Source organism: Amblyraja radiata, chromosome 8 (assembly GCF_010909765.2).
Source record: "Amblyraja radiata isolate CabotCenter1 chromosome 8, sAmbRad1.1.pri, whole genome shotgun sequence".
In the NCBI taxonomy this organism is placed as follows: Eukaryota; Metazoa; Chordata; class Chondrichthyes; order Rajiformes; family Rajidae; genus Amblyraja; species Amblyraja radiata.
In genome coordinates this window covers 54,860,933-54,887,537 of record NC_045963.1, presented here as the reverse complement: position 1 = coordinate 54,887,537, position 26,605 = coordinate 54,860,933, and the positions used below count along the sequence as shown (strand labels likewise).

Genomic DNA, 26,605 nt, shown 5'->3' with positions numbered 1-26,605 from the left:
GAATCTATCACAGTCGCTGCCTCAAAAATGCTGGCAGTATCATCAAGGACCCACACTCATCTCCCCGCTACCTTCAGGTAGAAGGTACAGGAGCCTGAAGACTGCAACGTCCAGGTTCAGAAACAGCTACTTCCCCACTGCCATCAGGCTATTGAACTCAACTCAAACAAAACTCTGAACATTAATAGCCCATTATCTGTTTATTTGCACTTTATCTGTTTTATTTATTTATACAATGGTATATGGACACACTGATCTGTTCTGTATTTATGCCTTCTATATTCTGTTGTGCTGAAGCAAACTATCTGGGACACATGACAATAAACTCTCTTGAATCTTGAAGATAAAATAGGATAGTACAGATCAGCTATAATCCAATGCAATGGGAGGGCAGGGTTGAGGAAGCTGGTGGCCTACTCCTGCTCCTGTTTTCTTGTGTCCAGCAGTTTTTGAAATGTATTTCAGAGTAAAATTGCTTGGATTTAAGTTATAAAATATTTTCTAAAGATTAAAATGAACAATATTTTAATAACATTCAGTTAATTATAGTCTGTGATGCTTTCTATTTGTGTCAGATTAGAAAAAAACCCATTTATTCCAGATTAATATGTAATTTATGATATTATTCATAATTACCGATAGTTACAAATTATCTACTCTTGTATTTACTCCAAAGAAATGACTAAAATCAAAACATTTGGACAAATATATTGATAGGAAAGGTTTAGAGGGTAATGGGCCAAATGTCAGCAAGTGGGACTTACCCAATATGCCAACTTGGTCAGCATGGACATGGTGGGCTGAATAACTAATTTCTGTTCTAAAAGCTTATTGATTAAAACAGAAATGCAGACAAAATTTGGGATTTAGTTAAAACAATTAACTTTATACTCCATGTTTCACATTTCGTTAATGCTAGGTTTCATTTCTTCAACAAAATGTAATTCACTTTTTAAAACGCTTAAATATTTGAACTAATTGGTAAACATTAGATTATATTAATGCTATTCAAAATATAGAGCATATACAGTCGTTACTACAAAAAATGAGTTGGTTTGAAATCGACTTTCACACCAACTATCGTGTTCTGGATCCCATAGAAATCTGCTGGCAATCTGTGGAATGAAAGTAATATCTGTCAGATTGACCATGTCATACGTTCAATTATGTTAAATTGCATTCTTAATTTGATGTAAAAATAGAATCAGAAATAAGAAAACAAGTAAAGGGCACTTGGGTCATTGTGTATTTGCTTGCTCTTCATTGGAGCGATACAATTAGTTAAGAGCCACTGCCACGCAGTGCCAAAGACCTGGGTTTGATCCTGACCGTGGATGCAGTCTAAATGGAGTTTGCACATTCTCCCTGTGACTGCATGGGCTTCTTGCGGGTTTTCCTGTTTCCTCCCACATCCCAATGACAGGTTTATAGGTTAATTAGCCTCTTTAATTGGCTCTAGTGGAATAACACAGAACTAGAATGATGCCTGGGTTTCAGCACCTAAGTTACAGATAAAGGTTGAACAAGATAGGTCTTTATTCTTTGGAGTGCAGAAGGTTAAGGGAGGACTTGATAGAGGTCTTTAAAATTATGGGAGGGATAGACAGAGTTGACGTGGATAAGCTTTTTCCATTGAGAGTAGGGAAGATTCAAACAAGAGGACATGATTTGAGAATTAAGGGACAAATGTTTAGGGGCAACATGAGGGGGAACTTCTTTACTCAGAGAGTGGTAGCTGTGTGGAATGAGTTTCCAGAGGAAGTGGTGAAGGCAGGTTAGTTTTTATAATTTAAAAATAAATTGGATAGGTATATGGACAGGAAAGGAATGGAGGGTTATGGTCTGAGTGCAGGTAAATGGGACTAGGGGAGAATAAGTGTTCGACACGGACTAGAAGGGCCGAGATGGCCTGTTTCCGTGTTATAATTGTTATATGGTTATAACTAGTGTGAACAGGTGATCGATGGTTGGTGTGGACTCCGTGTGCCGAGTCCTTTTGCGTTATCATTAAATATTGCCATTTTGACCTATGCACCCAAATCCAAGTTATTAACTCAAATAAAAAATAACAATAGTTTTAACATTAATCTCTGGGGAACCACCAAACCCAATCTCTCCTTCCAGTACAGGTCAGATTACCGGGTCTTCCAGTACAGGTCAGAATACCGGATCCGGAGATCCAGGCATTTTTAATAATATGGTGACAAATAAAGTTTAGTATATTTTAAATAAGCATGTTTATGTATTGCCATCTTGTTTTTTTTTAATGTATATATACTTACTGTTAAGCCTTGATTTTTTAATTCTCCCATGAAAACTCTGGCAATTAGTTTAAATCGTTCAGGTGTCAACTCTTTTGCTATAGATCTTATGTCATCAGAAAGGGAAAGGGTCAATGCCTTAAATTGTTTGGTATCGATTTCCTTATGTCTGAATTTAGCCTTTTGAGGAAAATGAGAAATAAAACTTGATATTGATTTTTCGAAATTTTAAATAATTTTTGCTCCTTAATTAATAACTTTCTTTCTAGCAAAGCAAAATAATATAATACAATTAAGATTTTACAAGGTATGTTTTCTTCACAATGGCTGACTAATAAATGTATTTAATCTCTGGCCAGGAAGTGTGACATTCTTTACTAATAGCAGCCGCCAAACAGGCTGCAACAAATCAATACTCAACTGCCTTTCTCTACTATATTGACACTGGAAATATCTAAAAGATAGTTAGAAAGCAATTTGTCCATAAGTGTACCTTTTTTGACTATTTCTTTGAGTTTCAATCTGGCCCACTGAATCTCCATAAATGTCAATTACTTTGAAATCTGCTGACAATACCCCTTTCTAGACAGCCGCACTCCTGACACATTCATTGATAAACTTGATGCTTGATATTGTTATTGTATGCTTGATAAACCCATTTGAAATACTTGGTACTAGGAGCCAATGTGTTTAAATTCCTTCCTCATCATCTCTATAAAATTTCCAGTCATACAACCCTCTGAGAATTTAACATTCATCACACTCTTATGAGCATTGAAATTCTGTTCATGCATCTGTAAATTCCCAAGGAGGCCAGCATGAAGCAGAGTTCCAACAGAATAGAACTTCTGACCATATCCACATTGAATTCTTACTGCCATCAGAAGCTCCAGGATCATATTTTGCCTGAAGTGAAATTTAGTTCTGGAACAAATGACAGCTGTACGGAGTTTCAATCTTTCTTTAAAAAAATGTTTTAAACTAGTTTCACAATTGATTGATTACGCTGCAGCAACAAATGTGGAACTTACAAATTCTTACCCTTTCCTCACTCCCCTCTCATTAACCCCATGCCCACAGCCCTCACAACACTACACAAAAGAAAATTAATCTGAAACGTTAACAGTTTTTCTCTCCATTAATACTGCAGGATTTACTGACATTTTGTATAATTTCCTGTTTCGATATGTGTATTTTTACAATGCTGGAGAGATTTCAGCAGAACATTATAAATGTCATATCTCCACTGTTTCAAGTAGTATGGTGTTAATATTTTCAGGGATTGGTATTCAAATGTGCAAGAGATATAAGAGATAAAATCAAGTTAGGAATTAAATCAATTCCCTGATTCAACCAGTTTATATCTCAAAAAATATCAATGTTCAGGACACCAAAGATGTGACATGCTTTGACACAATGAAATAAAGAGGCAATTTCTGCATTAATTTAATTTTAATTCAAAACATTTTCAAGTTTGTTGCTTTGCAGAGATGCATGTTTCACAGTAATAAGCAAAACGTTTGATGAATTTGGCATTAAGTGCTCTGAATGGCCATATTTCAGAGTGTAACGGTGGATACTCTTGGTGTGCACCCTCTTTTAGAGTAACCACCATCACACCACAATGGTAAATTAAGACCAAAGAACTTCCCAAGGAGATTGAAAATGTTCTAGTTTTAAGAACTCAATAATGAAATTATGAGAAGATTCTGTAAAAGCTGCATGCCAAAATTAATGATGGTATCCACCATCACATGCGTAACACCAGCATTTTGTAGTAGCTATATTTCCATCAGATTATGTACCTGCAGACTCTTATTATGTATGGACAATTACTTCCATAAAGTTTATTCTAAACATGAGAAAGAAATTACAAAAAAAGAAATACTAGACGAAACAGTATCATTTTGGTGTCCACCCTTGGATACTGTGTGACGTGCGTAACTCACATTTCAGTAGATAACAGGAATATTGCTCATTTGGTCACATACTCCATGTTTATAGTGTGTTGGTGTTGTGTGGTGTGGCGCCGCCAAACGGCAGCGGCTCGACTGCAGTCCGTTTGACTTTTTTTATTTTTGTCTCGTTAAATGTATGTTTTGACTCGTTTTTATTTATGTTTTAGCTGTGTATATGTGGGGGGTGGGGGAAACCATTAATCTCTTCCCTGTACGGGGACCCGACTTTTTCCCTGTCGGGTCTCTGATGTCGTTGGGCTTAACATCGTGGAGTCGGCGGCGGCCTCCGGCCGGAACCGACCTGACAACCGGAACCAACAGTTGTGGAGCCTGCAGACCCTGCCATTGCGGAGCTGGCCGTCTTCGGAGCAGGAAGAGCAGTGGTGGCGCACGGCTGCAACCCGACTTCGGAGCTTCGGAGGCTCCGGCTGCAGGCCCGGTGGACGGTAACATCGGGAGCTCGCAGGTCCCTGTTGGGAGACCGCTTTTCGGAGCTCCCGCAACGGCAACTTCTCCCGTCGGAATCACGGGGTTTAAAGGACTCGGAGCGGGGCCTAACATCGCCCCGCGTGGCTTAACGGCTGCGGGACTTACCATCGCCCGCTGGGTGCTTTAACATCGGGAGCCCCAGTCGCCTCAACGCTGCAGTTGGACTGCTGGACCGCGGGAGAAGAATAAATGGAAGAGATAAGACTTTTGCCTTCCATCACAGTGAGGAGGTGTTGGAGATTCACTGTGATGGATGTTTGTGTAAACTGTTAAGTGTGGGTCTTGTTTTTTTTTGTAATGTTAAGACTGTAGAAAAGGTAATTTCGTTCAAACCAAGCTGTTTGAATGACAATAAAAGGCATTCTATTCTATAGCAAGAATACATTTGTATGTTGAAAAACAGCAAAAGTGAAGAAATCAGTTGTTATGCTATAGAAAATAATGACTTTTTAAATTTCATGTAACGGTTGTTATGGTGGATACCAAACATAAAGTGTCAAAAACGCATAGGAACGCATGTTAAACAAGGAATTTTGTTCATGAATAAAATGTTCTCAAACTTCATGAACTATCTCTCCCTGTCACGTACTGCTGCTGTGAGGGTTTTTGATTAATTTGAATCATGTTGAAATAATTTATTTGTGAACTTTTATGTATGATGTCACACTTGTTGTACTCAGTATTGTAAAAACACATTAGGAACTTGTGTCTCTGGTATAGTCTTATTAAAGATAGACTAATACTCTGCCCAAAATAGCTGCATGACAAGCAGACAACTCACCATTAGACATGCTAGTAAAATGCTCCTCTGAAGCAAAGCATAAGATATTCCATCTCCCACTAAATTATAATTCCAACGTGAAAGCATGGAGTTTCAACAGCAGGTGATTGCTTCTCCAAACCATGCCAGACAATACTTTAACATCGTGGAGCCCTGGGATCTCTCACCGAGGTCGACAGCGTTGAATCTCCGCCCAGCTCGGCCTGTGGACTTCCGAAGCCGCGGTCTCCGGTAGGAAGCGGCCGATTCGGAGACTCCAGGCCGCTGAGAGTGTTCTTCCGTTCGAGGGCCTGAATCATCGGGCCCGTAGCGATGACTGTGGAGGCCTCAATAGGCCCCAGCCACAGGTGAACAGAGGAAGAGGACTGAACTTTGGTGCCTTCCCTCACAGTGGGAAACGTTGATTCCGCTGTGGGGGGTGTTTTTTATGCTTTATGTTAAATTCTAAAGTGTTGTGTTTATCTTATTAGTGTGCTGTATGGTAACTAAAATTTCACTGCAGCAATTGGTGTATGTGATAATAAATGTCCTTTGTCCTTTGTAAGAGGGCATATTCTTCATACCTAGTCTATCAGTGTATTACAGCCATTATCATTCTAAATCTCAAACTTCACTGGTCCCTTAGTTTGCCACTGGATCTCTTTTTTGTGGCTCTCCAAATGGTGGAAGGTACCAGAAATTGAATCCCAATGCAGATTTTGTTTAAACATATTAAAAACCGTGGAAAAGACAGGGACTACTTTATAAGTGTGATTGGGAAAGTTAGAAGGTAACATTAAAAAAATATATCAATGAAGACCTAAATTAATCTATTTCTGGGTTTAACAGAAAAGCGATGGACTACTAATTTGCTTTCACCTTATGCAATACAAGTACAAGAGGTTGCTTAGAAGAGTTAAATAGTTCAAAATTTGTCTGTAATTATTGTTGTTATGACTTCAAATCAATCAGCACATGCATGATTACAGTATAATAAACTAAAGGCAGAAATGCACATCTAATCATGAACTCATTCATGGCATTCTTATTCCTCCTTTGATGTAGTGATGCATGTTGGAGAGCCCTGGTTATTTTTGGGAAATGTAATCAAATGTAATTCCTTCTCATCAATCCCTAGTATTAAAATCTATGTTTTAATTCAATTTATAAACTACATCTTTTATTGTAAAAGCAAACGACAATTGAGTGGGAATTCTTAATAGCTGGAATGGCCATTGTTAAAACTAAAACGTGGAAGGCCTAAAGGTTAATACACAGTGGTTACGAGGCAATAACGGACATTTACCTAACTATCCCATGATTGGGTTTAAGATAAATGACTGTAATTTTATTGACATTTAAATTTGGGGTGTAACTGTAGGGAATTGCTATAGATGTTCAATTTGAGTCATGATCTCATAATGTGGAAGCTTTGCAAAATTGAGGCACAAGCTGAAAGAGCTAATAGTCAAATCTAATAGTCAAATCTAAAATGCAGTTGTTATTCTACAAAAGCATGTACTAGTAGAACAAAAGAATGGCTCGGTGCCAAGTCTGAATGACTTTGTTAATTATATGAAGCACAATATGTAGAACAGGTTGTCTTTTCAATAAAGGCATTAAGATGGTAGCCTGCAGTAATAATATGTGCTTCTTCAAGGCCATAAGGAAGCCAAGATTGAAAATAATAGTTGACGCTCCAGAGATATGTAATAAGTAATAATGAGCTCGATTTGGACCCAGCTTTCCTATATTGTGAAAGGCTACAGAATCTTTCAGTTATGCCATATTCAGACTTGGCAGGAGTGTTTTACTGATAAGAAAAATGTATAATTGTGCTAACTCTCCATTATTCTGTGAGTGGGAGCCCGAGAAGCACTGAGCAATGTTTGTGCTCAATGTACATCTTTTGCCACTCACGTCTGACGAATCAATTAAAGATTGCCATGGTCTACCTTCAACGTTTGCTGCTATCTGCTTTTTAAGAAACAAACTAGCCAGAGTTCATTTAAGTAATGTAACTCCTACCCTTCCTCCAAACTGCTGCATAATAGTACAAGTACAACATTTCAGATGGCTAAACAAAGCAGTGTTACCAATACATTATCAACTTCAAACCATTGAAGAAGGGTCTCGACCCAAAACGTCACCCATTCCTTCTCTCCACAGATGATGCCTGTCCCGCTGAGTTACTCCAGCTTTTTGTCTATCTTCAGTTTAAACCAGCATCTGCAGTTCCTTCCTTCTCAAACTATTGATTCCCAGGATGGAGGTATTGTGCTTTGAAGAGCAATTAAGCAGAGTGGCCCGATACTAAACTTTATAAGACTGAGATGATCTCCTGGACAAGTGTCGATCGCCTGGATTGGGGTCGGAGAGGAATTTCCCGGATTTTTTTCCCGAATTGGACCTGGGTTTTTATCCGTTTTTTTGCCTCCCCCAGGAGATCACGCGGTTCTTGGGGTGGAGAGGGGTGATAGCGGTATAAAGGGGAGGGTAGTGTCTTGTGTTCTGTGTCTTGTGTCTACTGTTTGTGGGTAAGTTTGTCTGTTTAGTGTTCAGCCATGAGCGAATGGCGGTGCGGGCTCGACGGACCTGGTGGTCTACTCTCGCACCTACTTTCTATGTTTCTATGTTTCTATGAGATATAATCTCGTTGAAACTGAAATTTCTGGCAGGGCTTAACAGGGCAGATGTTTCCCCTGCTGCAGTATTGAGAACCAGCTATGAGAAAAAGCACCTGGCCATCCAGGAATTAAAATGATTAGAAATGTCATCATGCAGTGGATAGGAAATTCCCTTAATTCACTATCCAAGAGGGCAGTGGAGGCTCAGTTGCTGAGTACTTACAAGATAGAGTTAGATATCAACGGAATCAATGGGTATAGAGGGGTTTGTGCAAGATTGTGGTGTTGGGTAATGGATCATTATCACGTGGAAGCACGAGAACCAAATATTCTACTTCCATTTCTCATGCTATTGAAGATAGTCCTGCGAGACTACAACTTTTTACGTAGACTAAATTATTTTAGACCAATCTTCGAGCATATTTACATATTCTCCATGAGAAACAGCTTCAAGGATCCCATGTTTGAGAACATATCTTTTAAAAACACCAGGCCAACGGCCTGTCATTTTCTTCTTTTGTTGTTTTTAGTCTGTTGTTAAATGTTTGTTTTATTATATCTTTACTTTTGTATTATGTGGGGGGGGGGGGGGGGGGAAACTTTTTTTAATCTCTTTCCTCGATGGAGATGCGACTTTTCCATATCGTATCCCCGTTTGCACTGCGACCTTAACACCGTGGAGCTGGCGGTCTCTTTGCTCGCGATCAACTTCAGGAGCTGGAGCCTGCGGACCTAACATCGTGGAGCTTCCGGTCCCTTGGTTATGGACCGACCGGAAGCTCGACTGGGTTCGACTGGCCCATCCGCGGGAGAATAAGGAGGTAAGAAGATAAGACTTTATTGCCTTCCATCACAATGAGGAATGTGGGGGAGCCGCTGTGGTGGATGTTTATGTTAACTTTTATGTAGTTGTGCGTTTTGTTGCTTTTTTGGTATGACTGTATTGCAAATCAAATCCCTTGTATATTTTTACATACTTGGCTAATAAATTAATTAGAATACAATACAATTAAAATCCCACATTTTCCAAATTATGTTGTGTTTTACATTACCTCCAAAAGCTCATCCATTCTTTTTGCAACTGCAGCAAAGTCAAATTCCCTATCTGGAACCATCTTAAAGGTATTAGCTAATCTTTGTTTCACCAGACTAGGTTTCCATGTCAAAGGTTCTTCAAAAACATCATCATCTTCTTCTTCCATTTCACTCTTGTCTGTATGCACAACTTGAAGGATGGTATCATGTAGCCTTTCCTTTAGGATCTCATGAAACTTCATTCAGAAAGAAAATTGTTAGTTATTAGATTTTCCAGTATTTCTTGAATGTTGTTAGCCTTTACCGATCACAAAGTTCTTTGGTTAGCAAAAGTGCTTAACAATAATAATCGCTCTATGGAGAAAATGAGTGAATATATAGAAAGTTGCATGTCCGATTCAACTTTAATTGTCATTGTCTGTACAGAGACAACGAAATGCAGTGTAATCTAATTCAACACAGATCTTATTTTATAAATGCATTTCAATAGAGAAAACTAATTTCATGTGACTTATATGGGAAAATAATAAATGTCTAGAATGATTCATTGGAAAACATAAGTATACTCAGTGGACTTTTTAAATTCACAGTACGTTGTCTGTTCAATTAGAAGTTGTGTTCATTGCCTTTGTGAATGAAAATGAAACGTATTTTCTGAAATTTGTAAAAGGGACTTGGTCTCCTAGTTTCCCACGAGAAAAACGTTGAAAAAAATCAGCCATAAAATCATAGAACATACGTCAGTCATGGACCTGTTGTGGCGGTAGGCGAACTGCAGTGGATCAAGGCTGATTGATAGGCTGGATTTAATGTGTGCGATAATCAGAGGTGAGACTCTCAGAACATTGCTTGCTAGCAGGAACATTAAAAAAAGAAACACAATCGGTCCTTCAACTCCTTGTGTCTGCTGCATAAATCATAGCTGATGTTTGATAGCAACAACACTTTCCAACACTAATCATACATCAGCCATGCAAGGCAACTGAGCCTTCACATTTCTTGAGTAAAGAATTAAAAACAGATTCTCTATCCTGCAAGTGAAAAATATTTTTCTTATCACAATCCTAAATGGTATACCACTTATTCTGAGACAAAATAAATAAATATATTACCTGTGGGGGAAAAGGCTACTTTGAGTGATGGTGATAAATTAATCAGCAGTATCAATGAGTATGCGTCAAGAGTTGCTTATTGTCATATGCGAGTTACAGGTTTAATCAAAATCTTGTTTGCAGCAGTGTCATAGGCACATAGACCGAGACAACACACGAAAACATAAATTTAAATCATAAATAAATTCTGCAAAATAGTACAATAGAAAAAGTGGAAAGGAGTGGAACATTGGTGCACCCTGATGGGTGTATTGGTTTAATAAATGAGGGAAAGTTGGAGGCATGGCAATGAGACACAAAGGCGCTTTAAGGATTATGTTTAATAATTATATTTGGTCAATAGTTAAGAATCATCCAATCTCCTAATGAGAAATATATGAGTGTTCAGTGTTCATACTCCATCCATGGCAATATAGTTCAATAGTTGTGTAAAGGTACACCCAGGAACACATCCAAACATAGTTACCCCAACCACCCGCCACTCCATCTTCAAATGACTGTTAATAATCTTCAAAAATAGAAAGTGCGGGATATTCTCAACAAGTAAGGCATTTATAAAGAGAGAAGTAGGGTTTACATTTCAAGTCAATGACCTTTCATCAAGATTGGTGGTGAGAAGACAAATCTGTTGTAAACTGCAGAGGAGGAGTAGAGATGGAGAGAACAAGTGGAATGTTGGTATAACATAGCAAGGTTACCTAAAATCATCTAACTGAGTATTAAGAACCTATGCCATTTTCTTAACAGATGATGAGAGTTCACACTAAAGCATAGGGAGGAGTGTCCTGATGGTTACATTAATTGATTTCTACCATAGGATGAGACTGGTAATATAACTTCCATTGTTGCAAAATGTAACTCACAATTCAGTAATAAGGGGGTAAAGATTCACATTAATTGGTAGAATCTTCATTGCCCACTGAGCTCATTCTCAGAAGTTTGCATAAGTGATACTTGACCATCTTCTCCAAGGAAATAAGGTTACATTCAAAAGTCTGAAAAAGTGATAGAGGCAGATTTTCCCCTTAAAGAAAAGCACACCAAACTACCTGAAGAGCCTTAACCTACAAGGCTGCAAACTGAAAGTTTGGAATTGGGAGAAAACTAAACAAGAACATTTAGTCAACATGGATACATTATGCTCCATTTGTTTGACCATGAAATCTGGATTTAAGCATGGGGTTGCTGGGCTTAAATCCTATAATTCAGTCCTCAATTATTTTTTTTCCTTGCCACAGTGTAGAGAACCAACTGTGAAATAGGCAGCCAACCATCCAGGACTGAAAATGATTAGAAATGTCTTCACGAAGTAGGTAGAGAATTTCCTTGATGATACTTTATTGTCACTTGAACAGTGAACTTCTTTATTTTTGCATAAAAAGTACACAACAGGGTCGCCACAAAGTTACAAAAAGTACTCACCCAGTCTTCGCCCTCCATCACCCCACTTCCTCCCTGGTTTCCCCATTGTTCTTGGTGGGTCCACCTTTGTTCTTGGCAGCCCCTCCACACCGGGTCCCCCTTTGTTCTCGACATGCAGCTCATCCATCTTGGCCTAACCGCTGGTGCTCTAACCTTGGCCCAACCTCCCGGGACTTCGACCGCCAGGACTCCAACCTCTGACGCCCCACCTCCCCAAAACTGCTAGCAGGCCAGACCTTCGACACAACAGGATTCTGGGCCTAGTTCCAGACTGAGGGCCTCCACACTGCTACATGTTGACTCCAACTGTTATATGTTGACTAACTCTCCTGGGTCCTACTGCTTCACCCTTCCAACAGGGAACCTCAATACTGACTGCACTTGATCCTGCTCCCCCTTGCCTCAATGCCAACTGTGCCGCTTCTCCTACCCAGACCTACTTTTTTTGTAAACCAGCATATGCAGTTCCTTGTGTCTCCAGTCATTATTACACATGGCTACGGACATCCCAAATTGACCAACACTTAATCAGGCAACAAACTAAAGACACCCTTGTAGTTAGGTAGTATAGGGGGGTTGCACGTAAGGTCATAAGGTCATAGGGCGTGATGCACGGAGTAGCTCAAGCCTTCTGGAGTACTAGGCAGCACCAAGGTGTAAGGGGCTGAAGGAGCAGATCTCTCCGGACAGCCCCCACTCCTCCCCCGGGGCCAGCGGTGTCCGGCCATGGCTGCCCTCCGCCCTGTCTCCCCCGTTCAGCCGCACTGTCATGGGCTGTGGGTCGGCAGCGCCCACAAACAGGGCCGGGTGGAGCGGGGTCGCGGCTCCATGCAGTGGACACACGGGGCCATTAACCCGGCAATGTCCCCATCAGCTGCAGCAGAGTTAGGGAAAGTCTAGTCCCTCCGCCCACCCAGAGTCACTGACTGCGCTGCACCAGACCCCGACCCCCACACCAGGGTGATTCAACCGCCCGACCCACACATGACACACGGGGTGATTCACACCACCACCACACATGGTGATTCAACCCCCCGACCCGCACCACCACACGGGGTGATTCAACCCCTGACCCGCACCATCACACGGGGTGATTCAACCCCCTGACCCACACACGGGGTGATTCACCTCCCCGACCCCCACCACCACACAGGGTGATTCAACCCCCCGACACCCACACGGGGGGACAGGCGGCCCGCAGTCCGCGAGTATGTGGAGTCCGGATGCTGGAGTCAGCGTGGAGTCCGGATGCTGGGACAGAAGACGGGCCAGCTGCACTGGCCCGCTTACCTGACATTCACCGCTTGTACTCCAGAAGGCATTGCATGGCATCAGTATGGGTCACAGGTCGTGACCTCGACTACCGTACAACCTCCCTATATATTTTTTCTCCAGTAGAGTTTAAATTTACCTAAAAGTTTCTAAATCAATGTTTAGATGAAAAGTAGGAGGCTATGGAGGAATCTGTGGGGGTGGTGGTCCAGTGTGTAGGTACGTTACAAAACTTACCTTCAGCGGCGCTGCAGATCTGTCACTGCCCGTGTGCGCGACTTTGGCGCCTTTGAGAGGGGGGCGGGTTTAAAATGCCTTGTTTCCCCAGCCTAATCAAATCAATTTCTGTCAGGCTGTTTAGCTGCTAAAGAATAATCGCTTCGACTGCCGTTTTATTACGTTTCTTTTAAACTGCACTGAATATTTTACGAACAGGAGTAAATTAAAAATAATCTTCTAAAGCCGTCAACGCCGACAATGGGGACGGATTTCATGTACGGGACAGGTAAAGGAAAGCCATTTATTTTATATAACCTTGCTTCTAAGGATGCCTTTAATCAAAATTTCACATTGCGAAAATGTCATTATGTAAATATACGAACCGGCAGTGTTTTTCCTGCCGATATGAGGTTTAAATTCACTGCAACCGCAATGTTCCAAACCAGCGCGTTCCACAAAAACCCACTCGCAAGATGATTAAAATGGCCATTAATTTACGGGAATTAAACACTAAATTCCTTCCATTTGGCCTATAAATTCAAGACCATGATATTTAAAAATCATGTTATATTGTGAATTATTGTGTGAATGCTATTTGAACACTTGGGCTATTTAAAAATGTTAACTTTTTCTTAAGAAATGGATAGAAGTTTAGATCTAGTAATTGAATTTTGTAATTAGCTACAATTGGGTAACTAACTAATTATATGCTTTAATTTCAGGTCATCCAAGTAAGATTGTTTCATATTTGTTTCAGAATGTTTCAATCTATAATAACTGAAAATTTCATTCAGTTCTCTTAATTTTTAAGAAAGTTATGGGCTTTTGACTGTCCTTGATCACAGCTTTAGAGTTAAGTCAATGGTAAAGCAATAGGGAACAATATGCTAATTTCAGAGTATGAAAATGGCCATAACTTTTTTAATACTGAAGATAAGAAAATGAATTAGGTGTCAAATTAAACTTCTTTTTTGCTGTATCTGATGAGATAAATTGCAGAGTTAATTTTTTTAACATTGCTAGTGTGGTTAGTCTGGAATATACTGCTAGAATAGGTGATGGGGACAAGTACCCTACCCTCGTGGCATCTGAGAAGCATCTAATAATGTACTTGAATTGCTAAAGTATGTCTATGGATCAAATACAGACAAATGGGATGTGAGTACATGGGTACAATATGCAGCGTGGCTACGGTGAGCCGAAAGGCCTGTTTCCACGCTGTACTTCAGTGTACACTTTCACTGTTCCTCAGTAAATGTGACACATGAAGCTAGTAATAATGTAATTGTTCTATATGGGACATATGACAATAAAAAACTCTTGACCTCTCCAAAAGCCAGTCACAACACGGATGCAAGAGCTACCGGCCACGTGATCACGCCGTGATGTCACGGCAGCCATCCAACCAGATGAGCGGTTAGGCACGTGATCACGGAAGGCGGGGCCCTGTCATGACAGACAGTCGGCCGCAATGATCCTATAGGTCGGCCGGCGGTGAGTTGCAAAGTAAAGATCCTATAGCGCTATAGGATCTTTGGCTGGGTGCAAGATACTGGATCTTTGGCTGGGTGCGAGAGCTTATAGCAGCGTAACCACGTACCGCGTTCTCCTCGAACACGCTGGACCGGCGATTTCGCCCGGTCGGCCTCCCAGTGTCGCTAGCCGACGCCCTTGACATTCTGGGCCGGATAGGTAACCCCATGCGGCCCAGAGGTACACTGTCCTTGAGCTCGTCCATCTCCATGGCATCTTCCGACCCTCCGAACACATCGTGCTCTTCTTCGTCCTCCTCCATCTTCCCTTCGCTCCGCCAGCCGAACAGCGACCGTTAGCGGTTCTGTCGGCTTGAAAAAGTCGCGGCAGCGCGCGATGCTTCCCGGGCCAATGGCATCAAGGGCCGCGCGCTCTCGGCGACCTCGCCGCTATCACTGCACACGCGCCGCGGAAGTGAATTTGGGCCAATTTTGGGTTGTGTGACTGGCTCTTGCGGGGAATACTTGTGCAATAAAATCGCAGCGCTCAAGTGGTTTTAGGTTGCTTTTGCACTGCGAAGTGTCATGCTGGATGGTAAGATCATGCAACGGGTCGAAACGTTCTCAAAAAGTCATATATTCGCGAAAGCAGGCCCTTCGGCCCACACGGCCAACATGCTCCAGCTACTCGTCCCACCTGTGTTTGGCCCATATCGCTCTGAAACTGACCTTTATTAGTTTTGGAGACACCGCCAATGTAAATGTAGAGTCGCGGTCCATCGTCTGTCCATTTCCCTCCACATATGTTGCTCAGCCCGTTCAATTCCGCCATTGCTCTCTTTTTAGCTACACGTTCCACCATCTACAGTTTCTAGGAGACACTACCAATGGCAAAACAATTTCCCACGTCTATTGACTTCTGCAGAGAATATAGTGCAATAATTTGTCAATTAGCCAGTGCGTCTGATCAACAAATAAATTGTAGGCCCTTTATAAGATAGCATATGTATATTATCTGAGGGTGCCTCCTGACCCTGTTTTCAGATGTTAATTTTTAAATGTTCTTTCTTTGTCCACCTTAGTATCTGGTTTGCTTCTAACCTTTCCAAGATACGGTGAAAGGCTTTATTTTAACAAATATTAACTTTCTTCTCTGCGTGCTTAATATCAGACCTGAAGTGTGAAATTATGAGAGATATGGTGTAAACCACCTAGGGTGGCAATGTCAATGACTGCATAGGTTGAAGGTGAGGGGGAAAGTTTAAAGGGAAGTGTGGGGCATGTTTTTATGCAGAGTGGAATCATTGCATGAGATTGTGGTGGATGCAGATATGATTATGGTATTTAAGAAGCTTTTAGATAGGCATATGGATATATGGGGATTTAGATTTATATATAAAACAAGGAACTAGTTTACCCAATAAAACACAAAATGCTGGAGTAATGGGGCCAGGCAGCAGAATCTCGGCAGGATGTGGATAGGCAATATTTTGGGTTGGAACTCATTTTCAAATTGATTGTAGTGGGGAAGAAAACTGGAAATGAGCTGGGCATGGGACAAAGCCTCACAAGTGATGATGGATGCAGATGATGGGGTGTTTGATTGGCTCATGGGTGGACAAAGGTTAAAGATTAAGGGCGGCATGGCGCAGTGGTAGAGTTGCTGCCTTGCAGCGTTAGAGACCCGGGTTCGATCCTCACTGGGTGCTGCTGTTTGTATGGAGTTTGCATTTTCTCCCTGTGACCGCATGGGTTTTCTCCGGGTGCTCTGATTTCCTCCCACATTTCAAATACGTGGGTTTTAGGTTAGCTGGTTTCTGTAAATTGTCCTGAGTGTGTAGGATAGAACTCGTGGATGGAAGGGTCTGTTTATAAACTAAACTAAAAGATCAAAAGCAAACACAAGTATCAGGAAAGGTCTGGGGGAGGGTGGAGAAAGAGATAGTGGGAGAAATGGATGTGTATGTTGGGTTGTAAACTAGCCAAATTGTATACGTGAGCATCTTGGGGGCTTGGCTCCTAGTGAGGAAGGGTTGCCCATTGCCTGCCTTTGCATTCATTACTGGAATCCCTTACACTCGAGGATATTTCACTACAGGGTAGGGAATTCTGGTTTGTTATAATTTTTTTTTTTAATACCCAGACAGGACTTTTGGACAGCCACTGATAATATTTCTATATTATAATTCTGCCGAGACCGTTCCCTCCGTAACTCCTTGGTCAATTCGTAGGAAATGCAACACTTGTCCCTTTACCTCCCCCCTCAACTCCATCCAAGGACCAAATCAGTCTTTCCAGGTGAGGCAGAGGTGCAGGTGAACCTCTGCCTCACCAGCATCCGCTGTTCCGGGTGTCAACTTCTCTATATCGGCGAGACCAAGCGCAGGCTCGGCAATCGCTTCGCTGAACACCTCTGCTCAATCCGTCTTAACCAACCTGATCGCCCGGTTGCTCAGCACTTTAACTTCCCCTCCCATTCCCACTCTAACCTTTCTGTCCTGGGCCTCCATTGCCAGAGTGAGGCCCAGCGCAAATTGGAGGAACAGCACCTCATATTTCGCCTGGGTAGTTTACACCCCAGCGGTATGAACATTGACTCCTCCAATTTTAGATAGCCCTTGCTTTCTCCCTCGTTAGCCTCCCCCCTTCCCAGTTCTCCCACAGGTCCTACTGTCTTCGCCCTCTTCCTTTCTTTCCCCCCTCCCTCCGACATCAGTCTGTAGAAGGGTCTCGACCCGAAATGTTGCCAATTCCTTCTCTCCATAGATGCTGTCTCACCCGCTGAGTGTCTCCAGCATTTTTGTCTACCTTTAATATTTTTAGCCAGATTAGTTTAGAGATGCAGTGTGGAAACCTGCCCTTTGGTTCACTGAGTCCACACCGACCAGCACACATCCATACTCTAATTCAATTCTACACACGAGGAACAATTTTGAGAGGACCAATTAGCCTACAAATTTGCACATCTTTGGAATGTGGGAGGAAACCGGAGCAAACCCGCACAGTCCCAGGGAGAATGAGCAAACCACGTACAGACAGCAGGAGATAGCCCAGCTGTTGGCGGTTGTGCAGTAGCAAGCAGAAGAAGAAGAAGAAGAAGGGTTGAATCTGGGTCTCTGGTGCTGCAAGGCAGCAACTCTACTGCTGTGCCACTGTGATACCCCAAACCTAGAGGGAAGGGGTGGATTTCAGTCCTACATCCTGCTGTTGGATATGTTGGTTTATGAATACCATGGGATATTGAACTATATTTATTGGCAACCCTGGTTAGACACAAAATGCTGGAGTAACTCAGTGGGACAGGCTGCATCTCTGGAGAGAAGGAATGGGTGACGTTTTAGGTCGAGACCCTTCTTCAGTGGATGTAGTGTACCTGGACTCTCAGAAAGCATTTGATATGGTCCCACATGGGAGATTAGCGGCCAAATTAGGGCACATGGTATCGGGGTGGAGTGCTGACGGATGGAAAATTGGTTGACAGACAGAAATAAAGAGTAGGATCCCTTTCTGAATGGAAGGCAGTGACTAGTGGGGTACTGTAAGGCTTGGTGCTGGGACCGCCGCTATTTACAATATACATTAATGATTTAGATGAAGGGATTCAAAGTAACATTAGCAAATTTGCAGATGACACAAAGCTGGGTAGTAGTGTGAACTGTGAGGAGGATACTATGAGAATGCAGGGTGACTTGGACAGGTTGGGTGAGTGGGCAGATGCAGTTTAATGTGGATAAATGTGAGGTTATCCACTTTGGTAGCAAAATCAGGAAGGCAGATTACTATCTAAATGGTTTCAAGTTGGGAAAGGGGGAAGTACAACGGGATCTGGGGGGTCCTTGTTCATCAGTCAATGAATATAAGCATGCAGGTACAGCAGGCAGTGAAGAAAGCGAATGGCATGTTGGCCTTCATAACAAGAGGAGTTTAATATAGAAGCAAAGAGGTCCTTCTGCAGTTGTACAGGGCCCTAGTGAGACCACACCTGGAGTATTGTGTGCAGTTTTGGTTCCCTAATTTGAGGAAGGACATTATTGCTATTGAGGGAGTGCAGCGTAGGTTTACAGGGTTAATTCTCGGGATGGCGGGACTGTCGTGCTCAGAGAATGGAGCGGCTGGGCTTGTATACTCTGGAGTTTAGAAGGAAGAGATGGGATCTTATTGAAACATATCAGATTATGAAGGGTTTGGTCACACGCTAGAGGCAGGAAACATATTCCTGATGTTGGGGGAGTTCAGAACCAGGGGCCACTTGAAGAATAAGGGGTAAGCCATTTAGAACGGAGATGAGGAAACACTTTTTCACTCAGTTGTGAGCCTGTGGAGAGAGCTAGATAGGGCTCTTAAAGATAGCGGAGTCAGGGAATATGGGGAGAAGGCAGGAACGGGGTACTGATTGGGGATGATCAGCATGATCACATTGAATGGCGGTGCTGGCTCGAATGGCCTACTCCTGCTTCTATTGTCTATTCAGACTGATGTCAGGGGTGTGGGCGTTACAGAGATAAAATGTAGTCGGAGACAATGAGAATGGTGGGAGAACTGGGAAGGGAGAGGGGATGGAGAGAGGGAAAGCAAGGGCTACTTCATGTTAGATAAGTCAATGTTCATACCACTGGGGTGTAAGCTATCCAACTGCTGAGAAACTGGGAGATCAGGTAGGATTTAGGCGGGCTGGGCGGAGGTGTTCAGCGAAATGATCGCCGAGCCCGTGCTCCGTATCGTTGATATACAGGAGTTGACACCTGGAACATGAGGTAGGAGGAGGTGCAAGTGAACCTCTGCCTCACCTGAAAAGACTCTGGGTCCTTGGACGGGGTCGAAGGGGGAGGTAAAGGGACAGGTGTTGCATCTCTTGCGGTTGCAGGGGAAAGTATCTGGGGAAGGGATGGGTTGACCAGGGAGATGTGGCAAAGACGGAGGAATTGGGTGCAGCGGATAGTACAGGATGGAGGGTGTGAAGAAGTGTAGTCTAGATAGCTATGGGAATCAGTGGGTTTGTAACATATGTCAGTGTCAACCTGCATCATCTGGAGTTAAGATGCATGTACATCTATGTCAAATAGGTTATTGGATTATGATTACAGCCAATTTATTGAAAATATTTAAAGAGCAGAGGAAACCAACCATTAGTGTGAGATAGTTATGGCATAAATATGCAATGCGGATGTGTGGCATGCAAAATTGATATCAGTCACTTAAAGGTGGGTAGATATTAATTGAAAGTTTATCCAATTATTTCCACTTTGCCTGTTCCCTTTTATTCCCTTTTATTTTGCAGATTGAAGTGATGGAGGAAAATGTTCACCCAGATGCTCAGTGATCAAAGTTCAATTGTGAGTCTTGCAGCTGGATCCAGTGTTTGTGGAAATGTCACAGTGGAGGGGATTGAGCATAAAATAGTACTTCAGAGCAGTTTTGAAAACTTGCTATCCATAGAAAAGCATTAAATTTAGGCCTTGATTCCTTTCGTAAAGATATCACCTGCCGGCAGTCTCTGTGTTTTTTCATTCTTTTTGTTATTTTTTAGTGTGTTAAAAGTTTGTTTTAATGTTCTTCGGTTTGTTTTATGTGGGGGAGGGGGGAGGGGATCCGGGGAAACTTTTTTCAAACTCTTACCTTCCTGGAGATGTGATTAATTTTCGGATCACATTCTCCGGGCGCTCTGCGGCCTTCCATCGATGGAGCTGGAAGCCTCCTCGACTGTTGTGAGCCCCACCGTGGGGCGTGGACTTAACATTGGAGCTGATCCCTTGCCTGAGATTGCTCCCTCCGCGACCACTGCGGAATCAACATCAAGGGCTCGCAGTCTCGGGTGAGGCCGAGTCTGGAGCTCTGAAGGTTTGACCAGCACTGATGCGAGGTTTGATCACCCGGCGCGGGGGAGCTACCATCCCCCCGATGTGGGAGCTTGATCGCCTCGACGTGGGGGGCCCGAATGCCGCCGGCCACAGGAGTCAAGATTGTCCCGTCAACGGGGGCTCGAGGCCCACGTCCGAGGAAGAACAGAAGGAAGAGACTTGAACTTTATTTCGCCTTCCATCACAGTGAGGAATGTGTAGGAGTCACTGGTGGATGTTCATGTTAAAATGTGTTTTTGAGTGATCTGTTGCTTTTTATTGTATGACTGACCTGGCCAATGAAATGCCTCGTATGTTGTAAAACATACTTGGCGAATAAAGTGTGATTCTGAAATGAGGGGAAGAAATATAAATATTTCTTTGCATCATTAAAGTGAAGAGCATGATGGATAGTTGTATTGTAACACAGTAATTGTGTTATGTTCCTATGAGACCTCTCATTATAAAGAACTGTCGTAAAAACAATGCCAGTGAGGAAAGGGGTTTAGAAAGTTTTAGCCATGTGATCATTATCCCACAGATTTAAAAAAAAGAAATGTATTGGCTACGTTTATTTTTGTTACTGCAAGCTAAGAATAGTAAAGCCTATAGGTTAGTATCACTGCACCAGTGTCAATGTAAGCGATTTCCTGTCAATTTCAATGTCATCTGCAGTGAAAATAGCTGTTTTCTTAAGAGACAATTGTGTCTGATAAATGTAGGGAGATCACATGGAAATTTGTTTTCCCTAGATTGCTTTTTTCTAAGACAGCTTTTTTTTCTCTGTGTGTCAATTTCTTAAGTAACACTTATGTGGTTCTCAAGTTTCCAAGAGAGATGTTATAAGCAATTCAGCCTGTATAACCCAAACAGTGTCCCTTAATTTACCAGCCACTTCATATTCAATTCACGTGTCCGTCTGAAGGTGAGGGTAGGGGGGGGGGGGGGGATAGAAGAAATAAAAAAATTTGGGGCGCAATATTTTTTAATTCTACACCAGGACAGAGGGAGCCTTGCCTTTGGGCTCCTTGGACCTCTTGCAGCCGTACAGCCACTGGATTACCCTGGCATTGCGCTCAATGACCGAGAGGGCAGAGGCTTGTTCTCCCGCTATCGTTGCTGCTGTGCTGAGACGGCTCGCTCTCCGAGTCTGGGCAGCTCACGCTGCGAAACTTGAGGGCAAGGCTTTCGAAAACGGTGTAGCCGGCAAACTTCTCCCTGGCCAGGTTCTCGATAACCTCGGGCTCAAGTCCGCAGTGCTCAAAGAAACTGTCCGAGCCTGAGCAGGCTCAGGAGAAGCGGCAGCTGAAGTCATAGTGCGAGCGCCGCAATCCGCCTTCATCAACCCGCCGCTTGAGCTGCTCCTTGGGGCGACCTGCTGCAGCTTCTCGGGGTGCTGATGACGTGGTTAATTGTGCACCCTGGGATGCTGCTGGCGTGGCGACGGGGGGGCGTGGAGGGGGGAGAGAGGCCGGGGGAAGGGAGGGGAGGGGAGGGGAGGGGAGAGGAGCAATGGGGAGTGGCTGTCAACCAAAGGAGGAGGGAGGGGTGGGCGAAGGCGAGCAATAACGAGATATAAAGCATTACATTTTCGGATGGGGGGAAAATCTCTACTGGAACATGTAAAAATGTTACCGTTAGCGCGTCGTTTTTTCGATATAGTTATATGATTGAATCAAAATCAAGAACTATAAATTTCACAATTCATTAGTACTGATTTTCAGTATTCCATACTGATATTTGAGAATACATGAGGTTGCATGCAAAATACTGATTTTCAAAGATCCAGTTTCTGCGTAAAACATTCTATTGCATTTATGTGCGAAATACCGATTTCCCTGACAAAATACTGATTGTCAGCCATCAAAATACGGAAATATAAATTTTTTGTAATCCTGTCATGCCACCCCACTTTTCGAAAAGCTTCGTATGGGCCTGATTCATGTATGAAACGCAGTGTTACAGCAGACTTAGAACTGGTAATTACTTTATTTAGGAATTTACTTTGCTGCTTTATTTCTTGCAAAAGCACAGAAAATACATTTGAGAGTTGATTACTGGTTTAAATTACATTGAGATGACGGGTCTGAAGAACAATAGAGAAATGATGTAAGCATTTTGTTTTGCTTCTTCACCTGGTATATTAAGTACTTTGTTCTCTGCAACAAAGTTTAGAAGTGGAAATACTGGTCTTTTCATCCTTTGTACAAACTAATTACTTGCATATTATATGTTCTTTTGAAGGACGTGGGGAAAAACAGAACTCTCTAAAAATGGCAACGACTGGACAGATAACCACCTGTCTTTCTGAAACGGTGCATGCTTTGGTCTGTCACCTTGGGCTGGAAATGGAGGATAATGCAGATCTGGACCACATTGTGACTGCGTCTGGGCAAGTTTGCTGGGAAGCCATTACATTTAATCTACGCACATTGGACAATGGTAACCACTTGAATATTTCAAAATTCATGTGAAATAAGGTTGTAACTATGCTGAGGTAAATTATGATAATTCAATTCTAATTATTATTACAGAAGAGCATGATCTGAATTATAAAGAAAGTGTAAGGCTATTGGGGCCCGTGTGTAAAGCTGTCCATTTATATCTACAATCACTCAACGCAAAGCAGTTCAATGACCAATATGGTATTTGGTTTATATGGACGAATAACACAGAGGTAGAGTTAACAAATTAACTTAATCATATTTTCAGTCTGAATAAGTGTCCAGAATGTTGCATTGGCTGAATTACAATGTATTGGTAGTAAGCCCTTTGCTTCACCAATTCTGTTTCTTGCCTTTCTGGATTTTTGTACTATTAATTTGTATTAATATGAGGGCTTCCTTTTACCCTATGCCTTACTCGAGCATCAGAATACTGGTTGATGATAAGAAAACATTTCGAATAATTGGTAGAGGACAAGCACTATTTGGGATTAGAATCCATTTCCTGAATAGTGTTTTTAAACCCTCCTGAGGCCTTTGACTCCTTGGGATGATTCCAATCAGAGCTTAGAATTGGCCTATACTTGCTGAAATATTGAAAAGATACAGCAGGAAAACTGGGTGAAGCTGTGGCAACTCGAATTTAGTTTAGGCAAGGGTGATGGTAATGTCCTTTGGGAGGTCAAATTCTGTCAGGACAGAGTAAATGACAGGGTCCTTGGAAATGTTAATGCACAGAGAAACCTTGGGGTGCAAGTTCACAGCTCCCAGAAATAAGTGAAGCAGGTGGATAGAGTAGTGAAAAAGGCATTTGGTGTGCTTGTCTCACAGGCCGAGGCATTGAGTATAAGAATTGGGACGTTATGTTGCAGTTGTAGAAAATGTTGGCTAGGTCATACAGAGCATTGTGTATGGTTCTAGTTGCCACTGCTGGAAGGATGTGGTAGCAAAAGAGAGTGCAGAACAGATTCACTAGTATGTTGCATGGAATGGATGGCTTTCATAAGGAGCAATTGGATAGGACGGGTTTGTATGGAACATATTGTGACCATGTAAAGGTTTACAAAGTTTGACGGCCATAGATGGAGTAGATAGTCTATTTTTTTCCTCGGGGTCGGGGGGAGTCTAGAACTAGAGGGCAGGGGTTTAAGGAAAGAGGGAAGAAATTTAAAGACAATCTAAGGGGAAAGCTTTTTGCTTATGAGGATGGTGAATATTTGGAATGAACTTCTAGCTGAGGAAGTTATATAATTTTAAACTCATTTGGACAGATCATCGGGTAGGAAAGGAGTGTACGGAAGCCTGTTTGGAGCAGGTAAATGCAATCAATATAGATAGGCATCACGGGCGGCATGGATGAGGTGGGCTGTGAGGGCCTGTTTCTGTGCACTATGAGAATGAGAAATGTTTTCGTCCAAACATACAGGATTCTGGAAAAGTGTCCAATTGAATGCAGAAGGATGGGAATGGGGATGTGCAAAGCTTTTCCACGCAGATGTTTATTACAATCTGTAATTAGTCTACATTATTTTCAAAGAAGGAGGGGTGATTTAAAAAAAACAAAACATATAACATCCCTAAGAGGCATGAGAGGGTAGATGTTGAAATATTTACATTTGTGGGAGAATCTTGAAAAAGGTGACATAGCTATAATGAGAGGGCAGTCATTTAAAACTTGAATTTCCTAGAGACATCTCGCAGAGGACGGTAAATCTCTGGAATCTTCGCCATAGGGTTGTGGAGGCCAGATCATTAGAGGTATTACAAAATCAGAAAATTGAGGGATATGAGGAACTGGCACAGGAGAAGATAAGGCCTGCGGTAAATTAGCCATGATCACATTGAATGGCGAGGTAGGCTTGAGGGGCCGAGTTGCCTGTTTCTACTCCTATTTTCTTATATTCTTATCAGACCGTTCAAGCCAACTCTACTACATTCAATATGATCATGACTGATCATTGGAATTTAATAGTCTGTTTTAGCTTTTTCCTTATGTCTGTTGATCCTTCCAGCTCAAAAGAAGATTCATCACCTCCTCCTGCTATGTTATATGCGTAGATGCAACTGTTTACACAAAAAACTTTTGTATGTAGTGTAAATAGTTGCACCCAAGCATATAGCATCCTTGCTCTTTTATACACTGCTTCAAAGAGGCAAATGGCTTTCATTAAAAGTTTATCAAAATTACTTGTTTCTTCCTGATTTCAGTTATTTATTGATGTGTTTGAGGCCATCAAGAGTTCACAGCCTACAACCATAGCTCTTGATTTAATGAAATTAACCGCATGCCTGGAACGAACCTTAGGCAATGTAAGTAAAATGACAATGTTGACTTGGTTTACAGTGTTAAGGAATGAAAGTACATTTAATTTCTCCAATTATGTTGGGTGAAAAAAAGAGTGAGGGAGATTGTGGGCCTCTTGATGTCCATTCTGTTATTTGTTCACGGGAAGAAGAGTTTTCACTTATTGTCCATCTCTAATTGCCCTTGAACTGAGAGAGATGGAGGGCCATTTAAAAAAATATTGAAGAATCACTCAATAACCATGGGATAGAAAGTAAAGTGGCGTCACAGTGTGTCTGAAGTTGCAGGTAACCACATGAGGTTGGTATATTTACCTCCTGAAAAAGAGGTATATAAATGGTGGAATTTGAGTTTTAGTTTAAACCTGAATGTTAATTGGAACAAAATGATTACATGACATATTCTTTAGATGTATAACTACATCCCATGCAACCTTCAGGGAATGTGATAATGTGGGAAAGAATATTGTGACTTTCTTGGCTGAAGGGCAATGAAGTAAACAAACACGCACGCACACACACACACACACACACACACACACACACACACACACCACACCACACCACACCACACCACACCACACCACATCACATCACATCACATCACACACACACACACACACACACACACACACACACACACACACACACACACACACACACACCACACCACACCACACCACACCACACCACACCACACCACACCACATCACACCACATCACATCACATCACATCACATCACATCACATCACACCACACCACACCACACCACACCACACCAAATTAAACAAAAGATTCAACTGCAGATATGTTCTGGGTAGGGGTCAGTCCTAATGATAGATTTTGAAATTTTATGATGATTTTCTTGTGCATTAGGTGTTTCTCTCGATGGGCAATGACTGTCCTTTTCTTCTGAGAGACTTGTTGGCCTCCCAAGAACTAGCTACAATCTTTGGACAAGATGTGGTAAGGTTATGTTTTTTTCTTATTGTTCATGCTTATTGACTGGTGCAGAACAAGGTTTTTTTTTCACCTGAGCATACAGATGTATTAAATTTGTCTGTATTACATGTCTGTATTAAATTTTGCTGACTGGTTTTGATGCTCCATGTGATGCATGCATTAGCTCACACTGTAATAAATTAATAGTTTGTTGTTGCCCAAATGTAGATGAATGTCCTGCGAGTGTTCCTGGGGTCACCACAGAGCTTAAATCTCCGCAACATATTGTGGCATGGCTTTGCAGCTCCTGCGGAAATTCCACCCATGTAAGTATTTTCTTTATGTTCATTCCTGCAACGTGGGAAATGAGTGTTGTTGGCATCTGTAATTCCTAAACGGCAGCTAAGAGTCAACCTTTCTGCTATTTTTCTTGCAAAAGAACATCAAAGA

General features: G+C 42.1%; 2 protein-coding genes across 12 annotated transcripts in view; one reads left to right on the top strand and one right to left on the bottom strand.

Annotated features, from left to right (window-relative positions):
• Positions 1-345: 345 nt before the first annotated feature.
• On the bottom strand, positions 346-15,053 carry dynlt2 (dynein light chain Tctex-type 2). Its single transcript, XM_033025931.1, has 4 exons — positions 14,756-15,053; positions 9,148-9,366; positions 2,283-2,441; positions 346-1,115 (listed from the first exon to the last, which is right to left on the bottom strand). The coding sequence occupies exons 1-4, from the start codon at positions 14,948-14,950 to the stop codon at positions 1,005-1,007; spliced, it is 684 nt and encodes a 227-aa protein (XP_032881822.1). The 5' UTR covers positions 14,951-15,053; the 3' UTR covers positions 346-1,004.
• The window catches only part of ermard (ER membrane associated RNA degradation), a 57,447-nt gene continuing 45,574 nt past the window's right edge, over positions 14,733-26,605 (top strand). For 2 of the 11 annotated variants that reach the window (XM_033025924.1, XM_033025926.1), the window contains exons 1-6: positions 22,283-22,443; positions 22,709-22,906; positions 22,999-23,141; positions 25,117-25,218; positions 26,090-26,179; positions 26,384-26,481. In XM_033025924.1, the coding sequence (XP_032881815.1) occupies positions 22,407-22,443; positions 22,709-22,906; positions 22,999-23,141; positions 25,117-25,218; positions 26,090-26,179; positions 26,384-26,481 (668 nt within the window). In that variant the 5' untranslated portion in view covers positions 22,283-22,406. Of the gene's footprint in view, positions 14,869-15,028; positions 15,223-19,905; positions 19,961-22,282; positions 22,444-22,708; positions 22,907-22,998; positions 23,142-25,116; positions 25,219-26,089; positions 26,180-26,383; positions 26,482-26,605 lie in introns of those variants that run through there. The other 9 variants (XR_004412908.1, XM_033025917.1, XM_033025921.1 and 6 more) reach the window with 8 other exon arrangements.

Bases quoted from the DNA above. Each gene is read 5' to 3' on its own strand.
- dynlt2 (XM_033025931.1), bottom strand. From the start codon at position 14,950: ATGGAGGAGGACGAAGAAGAGCACGATGTGTTCGGAGGGTCGGAAGAT. The intron at 9,367-14,755 runs GTACGTGGTTAC...TTCTGAATGAAG, and splicing joins GCGTGTTCGAGGAGAACGCG to TTTCATGAGATCCTAAAGGA. The intron at 2,442-9,147 runs GTAATGTAAAAC...TTTCCTCAAAAG, and splicing joins GAATGGATGAGCTTTTGGAG to GCTAAATTCAGACATAAGGA.